The 12,694-nt window shown below is 40.5% G+C and overlaps 1 protein-coding gene across 6 annotated transcripts in view; it reads left to right on the top strand.

Moving 5' to 3' along the window:
- The window catches only part of RPGRIP1L (RPGRIP1 like), a 460,569-nt gene that overhangs the window by 21,678 nt on the left and 426,197 nt on the right, over positions 1-12,694 (top strand). For all 6 annotated transcript variants that reach the window (XR_012236568.1, XM_073605011.1, XM_073605007.1 and 3 more), the window contains exon 4: positions 6,471-6,757. Coding sequence is in view for 5 of the 6 variants with exons in the window: in XM_073605011.1 (XP_073461112.1) it covers positions 6,471-6,757 (287 nt within the window). In the remaining variant the exon portion in view is untranslated. The remainder of the gene's footprint in view (positions 1-6,470; positions 6,758-12,694) is intronic.

Here is a 12,694-nt window from a genome sequence, read left to right as displayed (position 1 = left end):
AAATATGGTTTATATATTTCTTTCTTTTTCCCTATTTTACCACACTTAAATGATAAGCCTTAGGAAACTGTTATTTGTCAGTGCTATAAAGCAGATTGCTTCCCAGTGTTTTCAATTATCTTCAAAGGGTCCTTTCACAGGCAGTAATAGTTCTATCAAAGTCTGCAAAGTATTATTTCATTCCCATACTCCCATTTTGCTGACTTTCACATTCCTTTTCATCTTTGTGTTAATTGGAGAAAAGGAGTGGTCCTAGTTACATATGCCAGCTGCAGTATTTTTCAAATATGGCCACAAAATGTTAGATGCTTACCTATACTCAAGCAGCTATTGTAAAGCAAATAAAGCACAGTGTTGTCAGGAGGTTAGTTTTGCAGATTTGAAAAATGTCAGGAACATTATAATAGAGCCTGTATATTAACTAGTATCATTAAATACACTAAAGCTGGGTTTATATATATGTGGAGCCGGTTTCTGTGCAGAGTCTGATGTGGTTTTCATTCAGCAGTTCAGGTGCGAGTTTGACACTTAAATCGCACCTGAACCGGACTGAAAAAAACACAAGACCCTTTTTTAATTTGCACCGCAAGTGGCCTGCATATATGTGAACCAGCTCAATTGAAAGCCAGTCTGGTTCACATGTTATGCGAATCGGATGTGGTTCAAAACTCATCCAATTTGCATATATGTGAACTGAGTCTAAAACAGTACACTACATGCTGATTATTATTATTATATATATATATATATATTTTTTTTTTTTACATTTGAATATATAAAATACTGATCGATAGCGTTCATATTTTAAAGTGTATCTAAACCTAAGAACAAAAATGTAATACATTTCCTTTATAACTTGGTGGGGTTTGTAGTTCAGCGGTAAAATAGGCAGAATTATAACAATGTGTTAAATAATTACAGAGTGGACAATAATGAATTTCTGGCATGATCGGCAGTTTTGTTTGGTTTATTCTGTGCAATAAAAAAACAAAAAAAACAAATGACACAACACTTCCAATGGTTAATAGGCTAAAAGAGCAAAAAGAAAAGTACATTTTTGGGGGTTTACACTTTAAATGGAAAATGTACTTTTTTATGTATTTGCTAATTCGTATCACAATGCACAAACTTTTTTTTTTTCTTTCAAAAATATGAGTATTGGAAAATTAGTGTTGTTTACTAACCACCTGATGGCTGTGTGAAAGAAAAAAGTGAATACAATGTTTGCATCTTAAAAGTAGAACCTATCGTAGGAGTAAAATGCCCTTCAGTGCTTTACCCCAATGCCCTGTACACACAATAGGATTTTCCGACCACAAAATCTGTTTTTTTCTGACGGGTGTTGGCTCAAACTTGTCTTGCATACACATGGTCACACAAATCTTGTCTGAAATTCCGCCAAGAACGCGGTGACGTACAACACGTACGACGGGCCAAGAAAAATGAATTACAATAGCCAGTGCAGCTCTTCTGCTTGATTCCGAGCATGCGTGGAATTTTGTGCGTCGGAATTGTGTACACATGATTGGAATTTCCGACAACGGATTTTGTTGTTGGAAAATTTGAGATACAGATCTCAAATTTTGTGTGTCGGAAATTCCGATGGAAAATGTCCGATGGAGCCTACACACGGTCTTAATTTCCGACAACAAGCTCCCATCGAACATTTTCCGTTGGAAAATCCGACCGTGTGTACGGGGCATAACACCCTAGACCAGTGATGGTGAACCTTGGCACCCCAGATGTTTTGGAACTACATTTCCCGTGATGCTCATGCACTCTGCAGTGTAGTTGAGCATCATGGGAAAACATCTGGGGTGCCAAGGTTCGCCATCACTACCCTAGCATTTTATCACAGATGGGCTGTGAATAGTCATAACAGAGAATCTTGCTGTGCTACGCCTGTTGGCAAGGCTTACATTTTAGGCTGATAGATGTGTGGCACTCCAAGGATTATAACACATGCATGCTTGTAAATGTTTGTATGAAAATAAAAGGATCATGTACAAGTTGGATTGTTAGGTAATTTAATTTAAAAGTGATACAGAAGCATAACATTATAACACAAAAAATAAAAAATCTGCTAAACCATCTTATAATTTGCTGTTTGGTAAAAATATAGCAGTTATTTCTCTCCGTTTTCTCCCTTTGTAATATGAAGACATAGATAAGCAATTTATACAAGAGTGTGCTTTTTCCAAAAAAAAGGAAATGGGGTGTTTTACTACACTTTTTATAAAGATTTAATACTGTAACCATTCAAGTGTCGGTGCTGGGACTCAACAGCCACATACTTGCTTATTGATAAGCACGTTTTTGTGAGTCCACCCTAAAGTGTATGTTAACGCTAATTTTAGTATGTTGCTTACTAATGCATCTTCAATCCATTAGAAGGTCCTTCCATCCCCTAAATTAATTTCCACGCACCTAAAATACTTGGTTATCCTGCCAGTCCAATTAGAAGTCCTGTTTGTATCTGACCATGCTACCCATGGAAGTTGACGTACCTTAGTGGTCAGTTTTTGTCTCTTCTGACACAGGAGATACAGGATGATGTGCTCAAGCACATTGTTCCTGTAGCTGCCACATTCCTGTCCATCCCTCCACAGTGTAAGTACAGTGACTATTGGCAAGGGATTTTAATCAACCCTGTAACCTCACTTAGAGCCCTAATGGGGTTTCCATTATAATAGAGATTCTCTCTTGTATTGGTTATGTCAACAGAAGCTGCCAAGAGTCTATTGCATTCTCCGCTCTGAGCCTGCCGAGCTGCGTAAGAAAAGTGGGGCTGAGCAGTCGGGTGCCAGTGGAATTGAATAGTTTGTTTATTTTATTATGATCTTTTTTTTTTTTTTTTTTCATTCCTTACTTTCGCATATACAGTATTTTATTATGAAAGGAAAAAATAAAAACCAATGCCCTTCATTTTTATTTACTTATTTATTTTTTGTAGAAAACTTATTGAAAATGGAATTTTCCTGTAAATTAAGGGGATTCCTTGTGGATCTGGTGTCCCAATTGGAAGATTGGAAGATTTCCCCTCTATAAGGCTTCATGTACACTGGCAGCTCCTAAACTTATGCTTAGCAGCTTTTGGCGTTTTTTTGCCAAATCTCCTAAACTCAACTCCTTAAAAAGCCTATGTATCCATGTACACATAAGCTTTTAGCAGTGCTTAGGAGCTGCTACGTTTAGGTGAGGTTAAACTTCCCTCTACTGAACATGGAAGAATCTCATTCAGGATAAGAATGTTTTGACTGCCGGCTGCGGGAAAACGCAAAGCAACGCAAGTTTTGCGTTTTTGCCATGTTTCGCGTTTTCCCACGGTCAGTGTAGGCTAGTGTATATGTAGCTTTACTTTTCAGGGGACAACCAAAAATTTAGGATTTTCTTTTACTTTCAGTGATAATGGTAAACAGGACAAATATAGAGGGTGAATCTCCCTAAAAATCGGAAGTAATATTTAGTCCGACAAACTATCTGCCGATTTTCAGATCGTTAGTATGGTGCTTTCGACAGACGATTCCGTTTTTTCGTCCTACAAAAGCTGGATGTGAAGACTATTACATTTTTGTCGGATGTGAACACAATGTCCGATTTTCATATAATTAGTACTGTTTTCGTAAGAGCAAGACCACGCATGATCAGAAACGAAAGAATAAATACAAAACTATTCAACATATTACGTCACTTCTGAAGTTGTATTATGTCGTATGAGAAGTTTCGTATGGTGAGTAGCCTCTTTCGACATGAGACTAGCATGCAACAAAAAACGGGCGAACGGTCATCCGAAAATCTTTTCTAGTTATACTTTAAGAAATTAGGGTAGGGTGAGATAACTATTTTCCAACAATGTAGAAGTCTGTGTGACCCCTCATAAATAAAAGAGGGGGAATTGTTCTTTTATCCAACAGGAGGAAATGAAGAGGAGCACAATACATAATAACCATCCCTCCTGATATTATCCTTTTTATTTGTCTGAGTGTCTCTCTGGATCCTTTATCCGGGGTTTCTGGCTCTCTCTTCTTTCTCAATACAAAGCCCTCTCCTAACTGGCCGCCTGAGTATTTATACTCCTTGGATATGGCTGTCTTGTTATTATTCTTTAAAACAACGAAGGGAATATGGCTATATGGCACATTGAAGATATTTTCAAATCATGAAGAAGCCATAATTCAAAAGTGCAGGTATATAACCAGGCACACATCCTATCCAAAACACTCTGAAGTTTGCAGAATTACATTGTCAGGCTGAAAAAGATGCATATTTATTGTGTCTATTTTTTAACCGCTTCAGATTTTACCCCCTTCCTGACCAGAGCACTTTTTGCGATTCGGCACTGCGTCGCTTTAACTGACAATTGCGCAGTCGCGCAACATTGCACCCAAACAAAATTGACGTCCTTTTTTCCCCCACAAATAGAGCTTTCTTTTTGTGGTATTTGATCACCTCTGCGTTTTTTTATTTTTTGCGCTATAAACAAAAAAAGAGCAACAATTTTGAAAAAAAAAATGCATTTTTTTTACTTTTTGCTATAATAAATATCCCCCAAAAATATATAAAAAAAACTATTTTTTTTTCTCAGTTTAGGCCGATATGTATTCTTCTTCTACATATTTTGGTAAACAAAATCGCAATAAGCGTATATTGATTGGTTTGCGCAAAAGTTATAGCGTCTACAAAATAGATGATAGATTTATAACATTTTTATTTATTTATTTTTAACTAGTAATGGCAGCGATCTGCGATTTTTATCATGACTGCGACATTATGGCGGACACATCGGACAATTTTGACACATTTTTGGGACCATTGGCATTAATATAGCGATCAATGCTATAAAAATGCATTGATTACTGTAAAAATTTCACTGGCAGTGAAGAGGTTAACACTAGGGGGAGATCAAGGGGTTGTGTTCCTAGTGTGTGTTCTAACTGAAGGGGGGAGGGGACTGACTAGGGCAGATGACAGATCGCTGTTCATACTTGGTATGAACAGACGATCTGTCGCTTCTCCCCTCAGAGAACCGGGATCTCTGTGTTTACACACAGAGATCCCGGTTCTCGCCGCGTTACGAGCGATCGCGGGAGCCTGGTGGTCATCGAGACTGCCGGGCACTTGAATTGGCTCTGGGGGCGCGCCCCTAGTGGCCACCAGAGGGAGCAACGTAACGGCGATTTGCGCAGCTGAGCCATGTTGCCACAGTTCAACTGCGGCAGCTGGTCGGCAAGTGGTTAAATCAACTTAAAATGAACAACAAGTTTACTATATGGACCATTTATTTATTTAATTGTCTCTTCTGAAGGGTTAAAGTTGAACTCCAGCCTTAGGCCGGCTATACATGCTTCGAACCTTGGCCGGTTCAGCAGGAAACAGCCGAGATTTGAATCTTTAATGGGCAGAGGGATTCCCCTGTCAGCACTGTCTGTATCGATGGGGAAATAGTGCCAATTTTTTTTGCTGCAACCTGTGGTTGCAGCAAAGAAATGTGCATCCGGTATGGCCTACCCTGCTTTCATTCTTGCATAGTTGTACAGGCTTCTCCCCTGTACTGAATTTGCTTGCTCTAATTTCACTGTACACTGAATTTCTAACATCGTGCATTTGAAGTTGCACAAAATCAGATAAATCCTGCTTCATTTCCTGTCTGGAAGACATTCAGCATCCTTTAGCTCTTTCCTCCCTGGCCAGACTTTACATGGCATGTTCCTTTCATTCATTGGACTTTGGTTATATTCTTTATGGATGATCAGCATCACATGTGAGTTTTACCTAGGGTGGTCTGCATACAAATGCAGCCTGCCTAGAAATACCCACTTCTCCAGAATGACATCCACTCGTGAAGACATTTTAATATTTACATAACTCCTCCCAGTAGCCAGCCCACTGCTTACATTAGGATTAATGGCTTTTCAGAATAGTACCGAGGCAGAGTGCTCCTATGTTACCAGAAAGTATGAAAAGCACTCTGCAGACCCCTCCTACCAGCCATAATCACTCTGCATTGCATAGAAAAGCACAGATGCTCATTAATGACAACGCTAGAACTAATATAAGGAAAGCAGAGGCGTTTTAAAAAGTGTCATTAGCATTATGATGAGCTGAGTCTTGAGATATTTATGAAACATACTAGTTCAAGGTTTTATTGGTATCCTAACCCTTATTTTGGGTAATGTACCTACCTCCAAATACTGTAGGTAGGTAAATGCATCTGCTATCAGTCGCATAACTTTCCCACCCCTCTCTTCTAAATAAAATTCAACATGAGTGATTTAACCCTTTTATTCCCAGACCAGTTCTTCCATTATATGTTTGTTAAAATAAACACCTGTGCTTGATTATACTAATTAATTTAATGTTGTTATTTTATCCTAGTCCATTATACCTAAGAAATATATTTCTCTGAAACTAACATATTCTTTTTAATTTTTGGAATTGTAAGACATAGTTTGTTACTATTCTTGTTCTAGGATGGCCACCAAGTTAATACGCCTGGTGCAGGACAAAAAGAAAGCAGAACAAGGGACTGGAGTTTCAAGATCTGGAAAAGATGTGGAGCTTGAAGAGATGATCGAACAACTGCAGGAGAATGTGCGGGAGCTGGAGAAGCAGAAAGAGTCTTTACATAATCGATTAATAGCAGCTAAGCAGCAACTGCAAACCCAGGGACACCGACATGCTCCATACAACTATATACAGTCCCGTATTAATTCTGGCCTTCGAAAAGTTACTGAAGATGTAGTAATGCAACGTAGAGGTATGTGCACAATTTTGTGGAATTAAATGTGCCAGAATCATTTTAAAGCTGAACTCTAGAAAACATGAAAATTCTCCCCTACATTGCAAGGGTTAACTGCTAGTTTATGTCTACGGGACAAAGAAAATCAGATTTACCTGCACGATCTTCTATGCTGCTAGAATGGTCAACACAGTGTCTTCTCACCATGCTCCAGAGGTCTCAGTTGATGTCATCAAGCCATGCATTGGATGTGATGATGCTGAGTAGGGATGAGCTTTCTGTTCGGGTCGAACATGAGTTTGACTCAAACATTGGCTATTCGCCTGTTTGTTGAAAACCGAACATTATGGGTTGTTCGTGCCAAATTAGAGCGGCGCGTTACGGCCCATAATGCACTGCGGGAGCGCAGTGCATTGCTGTATGATGATTGGCCAGAGCATGCACCATGACCTGCATGCTTTGGCCAATCACAGCGCCCTCAGCTAAGAGAGCCATAATTGGCCAAAGGCAGGGTGCCTTTTGCCAATCATTTCTCAGGGGGACTAAGTCCACTCCCCACACTATATAAGGCCGCCTGCACGTCGGCCTCGTGTAGTGTGTTGTTGCCGTGGACGGAGAGAGAGTGTCATTTAGATTGAGCAGGCAGACTATTCAGTTAGCTGCAGTGTGTTTGAGATCTCTCTCTCTCTCTCTCTCTCTCTCTCTCTCTCTCTCTCTCTCTCTCGCTCGCTCGCTCGCTCGCTCTCTCTCTCTCTCTCTCTCTCTCTCTCTCTCTCTCTCTCTCTCATCTATCCAGTTTAGCTAGATCTGACTGCAGTCCGTTCCTGGTGTACTGTTTCTAATATACTTCAGGTGGTGTATACAGTGCTGTGCACCCATAGTGCAGTTGCTCATATTTTTCAGGTGGTCAATACAGTACACCTATAGTTGTCATTAAACTTCTGTTGGTGTACACAATACCATTGTAGTGTTTTTTTGCTAAACAAAATTTACAGCATGTCCGGAAGGCCACCAAGGAGAGGCAGACGCTCACAGGTCACTAAAAGAGGGCAAGCAGGCTCTGTGTCTACAGTCGACCGTGCTGGTCATGGACATGGTGCATCCTCAGCATGTGGCCGTGGTGCACGCTTGTCCTTTTTTCCTGCAGCTGGCCATGTTATTGAGCCACAACATGCAGAAGAGTTGGTGGAATGGATAACAAAGCCGTCCTCATCCTCTTCATCCTCTGTCACCCAGGCTCAGAGTAGTTTGCCTGCCAATGCAGCTGCAAAAGTGGCCTATTGCATCGGCTCCATGTCAACAGTCACTCCTTCCCTAACCCCACCATCATGCGCGGAGGAGTCCCCCGAACTATTCGACCACAGTGTCGGGTACATGCTGCAGGAGGATGTGCAGCGATTTGAAGGCTCCGATGATGGTACCTAGGTTGAGGAAGGGAGTAACGTCAGCCTAGAGAGAGGGGGTTCCCAAGAAGGTCAAACTGGCAGTCATGTTCCCCCAGCTGCAGCATACTGCCAAGTTTGCTCCAGTGACGAGGAGGGAGGGGATGATGAGGTCACTGACTCAACTTGGGTGCCTGATAGAGGAGGAGGCACATCTCCAACGAGGTAGGATGCCCTCCAGGGGGCAGCTTAAGGGCAGCCACCCAATTGCATCACACCGTAGAGCTAAGCTGGTGCAGGGCGCTGCTGACTCCCCGCATATTTTGAACATTTCTTTGGTGTGGGCCTTTTTTGACACGTGTGCAGCAGATAGCACCGTTGCTGTCTGAAGCGTATCAAGCGTGGCCAAAACAGCAGCCGCTTGGGCACCACATGCTTGACCAGACATATGACTACCTCCCATGCAGTCCATTGGCAACAGCACTTAAAAGACCCACATCAAAGAACAACGTGAACCTCTCCTTGCTCCTCATCAGCTGGGATCTCCAACCCCACTATACCTCCAGTTCTCTCAGAAACCTGCACTGAGAGGAATGAAGGTATAGAAATAGGTGTCCCAAGTACTTGCAGCCGATCTGCTAGCTGTACACCAACATCGGATTTTAGCAGGCAAATTTCCCTACCCCAGTTGCTAAACCGTCAAAAGAAATTCGGTCCAACCCATCCACAAGCTCAGCGTCTGAATGCTAAATTGGCCAAATTGCTAGCACTGCAACTGCTGCCTTTTCAGCTGGTAGACTCTGCCCCCTTTCGTGAATTTGTGGAATGTGCGGTACCTTAGTGGCAGGTTCCCAAACACCATTTCTTTTCACAGAAGGCCATTCTGGCTCTCTACCAGCATGTGGATGGCAATGTCAACCAATCAATATACGCTTATTGCAATATATTTTTTTGTTTCCCACCATAAATATGTAGAATATATATCTGCCTGAACTGATGATTTTTTTTTTTTTTTTTTTTTTTTAATTGGGGATATTTATTTGTTTTTCAAAATGGTCACTTTTTTTTTTTTTTTTGTTTATAGCACAAAAAATAAAAAACGTAGAGGTGATCAAACACCACCAAAAGAAAGCTCTATTTGTGGGGAAAAAGAATGTAAATTTTGTTTGGGTACCACATCACACGACCGCGCACAATTGTCAGTTATTGTCAGTGCCGTAAATAAATGGCCTGGGCATTAAGGGGGCAGATCCTTTGGGGATGAAGTGGTTAAACCTAAACCTTCACTTCAGCTTTTTGCACCATTGAATTAATAGTGCTTGGGGCTTGTATATTGATTTTTATAGAATTGGAAATTATAATAAGAGGAAAAAAAAAATCTGATTTTTATTGTATAATACAGTTTATTGTATAATACAGTTTTATTGTATAATACAGTTGTGTTCATAAGTTTACATACCCTGGCAGAATTTATGATTTCTTGGCCATTTTTCAGAGAATATGAATGACACAAGAACCTTTTCTATTACTCATGGTTAGTGTTTGACTGAAGCCGTTTATTATCAATCAACTGTGTTTTACTCTTTTTAAATCGTAATGACAACAGAAACTACCCAAATGATCCTGATCAAAAGTTTACATACCCTGGTGATTTTGGCCTGATAACATGCACACAAGTTGACACAAAGGGGTTTGAATGGCAATTAATTAAAGGTAACCATCCTCACATGTGATCTGTTTTTTTTTGTAATTAGTGTGTGTGTATAAAAGGTCAATGAGTTTCTGGACTCCTGACAGACCCTTGCATCCTTCATCCAGGGCTGCACTGACGTTTCTGGGTTCTGAGTCATTGAGAAAGCAAAAGATTTGTCAAAGGATCTGCGGGAAATGGTAGTTGAACTGTATAAAACAGGAAAGGGATATAAAAAGATATCCAAGGAATTGAGAATGCCAGTCAGCAGTGTTCAAACTCTAATCAAGAAGTGGAAAATGAGGGGTTTTGTTGAAGCCAAACCACGGTCAGGTAGACCAACTAAAATTTCAGCCACAACTGCCAGGAACATTTGTCCGGGATGCAAAGAAAAACCCACAAATAACTATGAAATACAGGACTCTGAAAACGTGTGGCTGTTTAAAGATGCACAATAAGGAGGTACTTGGGGAAAGATGGGCTGCATGGTAAAGTCACCAGAAGAAAGCCATTATTGTGCAAATGCCACAAAGTATCCTGCTTACAATACGCCAAACAGCACAGAGACAAGTCTCAAACCACCTGGCACAAAGTCATTTGGAGTAATGAGATCAAAATTGAGCTTTCTGGCCACAACCATAAACACTACATTTGGAGAGGAGTCAACAAGGCCTATGACGAAAGGTACACCATTCCTACTGTGAAACACGGTGGTGGATCGCTGAGGTTTTGGGGATGTGTGAGCTACAAAGGCACAGGAAATTTGGTCAAAATTGATGGCAAGATGAATGCAGTATGTTATCAAAAAATGATGGAGGAACATTTGCATTCATCAACCAGGAAGCTGTGCATGGGAGAGACATACTTCTCTAAAAAATGGCCAAGAAATCATAAATTATGTAAACTTATGAGCACAACTGTATATTTAGAACAGGTCCATGCAGGCATGTTACAATTCACCTTTTATATGCTAGTGTCTATAATGATATTTGGAATGTTTCTTTCTTTTTGTCTTCTCTTTCTCCTTTTTCCTTTATTCTCCTTTTCTTCTTTTATGTTTGTTTTTTTTCTTTATGGTGTATTTCAATATATTTTTTTTATATTTTGATATTTTCATTAGTGGTAAATGATCTTTCTTCCCCTCCCCACTTCCAACAGCTGGGCAGTCCGGCAGATTCATTAGCATGATTGGATTATTGCTCATTTTGGAGGGTGGGGTTGTTTCCCTTTCTATGTATATCATGTTTTTTCAATTTTATCTTTGTGCTGTGACCAAGCCGGTGTGCCGAAACATGTCAGCCCTTGTATCTTTTACATGTACCAATAAACATTTATATTTGGATGTGGACATGGAGTTGCCGGCTTCTCTTATCTTGTTTCCTGGTAGAGTATACCTGGATGATAGTTCTTTAAAGGGAATGGGTTTGTTTTCCCTGAACATGTCTGACACTTTGTTGATCCCTTTGATTTCCTAGCTTTTGATGGGCAATATCTAGAAGGATAAATTTAAACCTTTCTAGGGGTAGTGGGATTTTCACCGTGTGGTCAGAGGTATTACCATTTTTTAGGAAATATTTCCACGCAAATATAGAAGCTGAGATTTTAGGGTTAACCAGGACCTGATTTGATCTAGTAAAGTTGCAACTTAATAGTAGTATAGGTCGGGAACTCCTAGACCGCCAGCTCTTAGAATATCGTAGGCGCATCTAGCTTTGCCTTTAGCCCATAGAAATGCTGAGAGTATCTTAAGCATAGCTTCAAAAAGGTTGGTGGTACCTGAACAGGAAGCACCCTCAAAACGTATAAGATCTTAGGTAGAATAGACATCTTAAATGCTGCTAATCTCCCAGCCAAGGATAAATAAAACTTACTCAGCTTAGAAGTCTCTTTTTGGATGTCAGCCAGCAGAGGGATATAATCCCCCTTTTACAAATTTGAAAGTGGGGATGTCAGTGATATGCCAAGGTAAGGTAAAGAGTCCGTTACCCAGGGATATGAGAATTAGGTTTGTAAGGCATGCTTTAAGGTATTGTCAACGCATATACCTACAACGTTAGACATTGATTTGTTCACCTTATAGCATGAGACTAAGTTGAATGTCTTGAGAACCCGATGGATAGCTGGGAGAGGTTGGGCCGGGTCAGCCATGGTCAAAATAATGTAATCTGCAAATAGGGTGATAACATGGGGTTCTCCTTAAATGGATATGCCCTTAATATTAACAGGGGATCTAATTTTTTTCCGCTAAGTGCTCCATGACCAGGGCAAATATAAGCGAGGGTAGGGGGCAACCCTTCTTCGTCCCGTTTCAAATTGTGACGTTTTTGGAAAACAGGCGGGAAAGGAAGGAAGGAAGGAGGAAACGTAAGCAGATGGTACCGTGTAAAGAGCAGATATGGCTGAGAGAATATTGCCTTGGATTCCAAATTTTGACTGGACTCTAGACAAATAGCCCCAATGGACGCTGTCAAAGGCCTTCTTGGCATCTAGAGTAAAGAAGGCCCTGGAGAGTTTACAGCATGGTGCATTAGATTTAACACACACCTTGTGGCATATGGAGTCTGGCATCCCAGGACAAAACCCACCTGGTCCGATATCACCAAAGTAGGAAGATAACTAAGTAGTCTATTGACTAGAAGCTTCGGTACAGTTTTAAATCTACATTCAGAAGAGAAATGGGTCTAAAATTCTGCACATAGGCTGAGTCCTTACCTGGTTTAGGTAAGGTAATGATATTTGCAACTAGCATTTCAGCTGGAAAGGAAGCACTGGTCACAGCAGCAATAAACATTCCTTCCAAATGTGGGGACAAAATTGAGTGAAATAGTTATAGTATTCGGAAGTAAATCCGTTGGGACCTGGTGTGGAAGTGCTTGAATAGCC

Source organism: Aquarana catesbeiana, linkage group LG11 (genome assembly GCF_042186555.1).
Source record: "Aquarana catesbeiana isolate 2022-GZ linkage group LG11, ASM4218655v1, whole genome shotgun sequence".
NCBI classification, from domain to species: domain Eukaryota; kingdom Metazoa; phylum Chordata; class Amphibia; order Anura; family Ranidae; genus Aquarana; species Aquarana catesbeiana.
The sequence above is the reverse complement of the archived record's forward strand: the minus strand, read 5'-3'. Positions and strand labels throughout refer to the sequence as shown.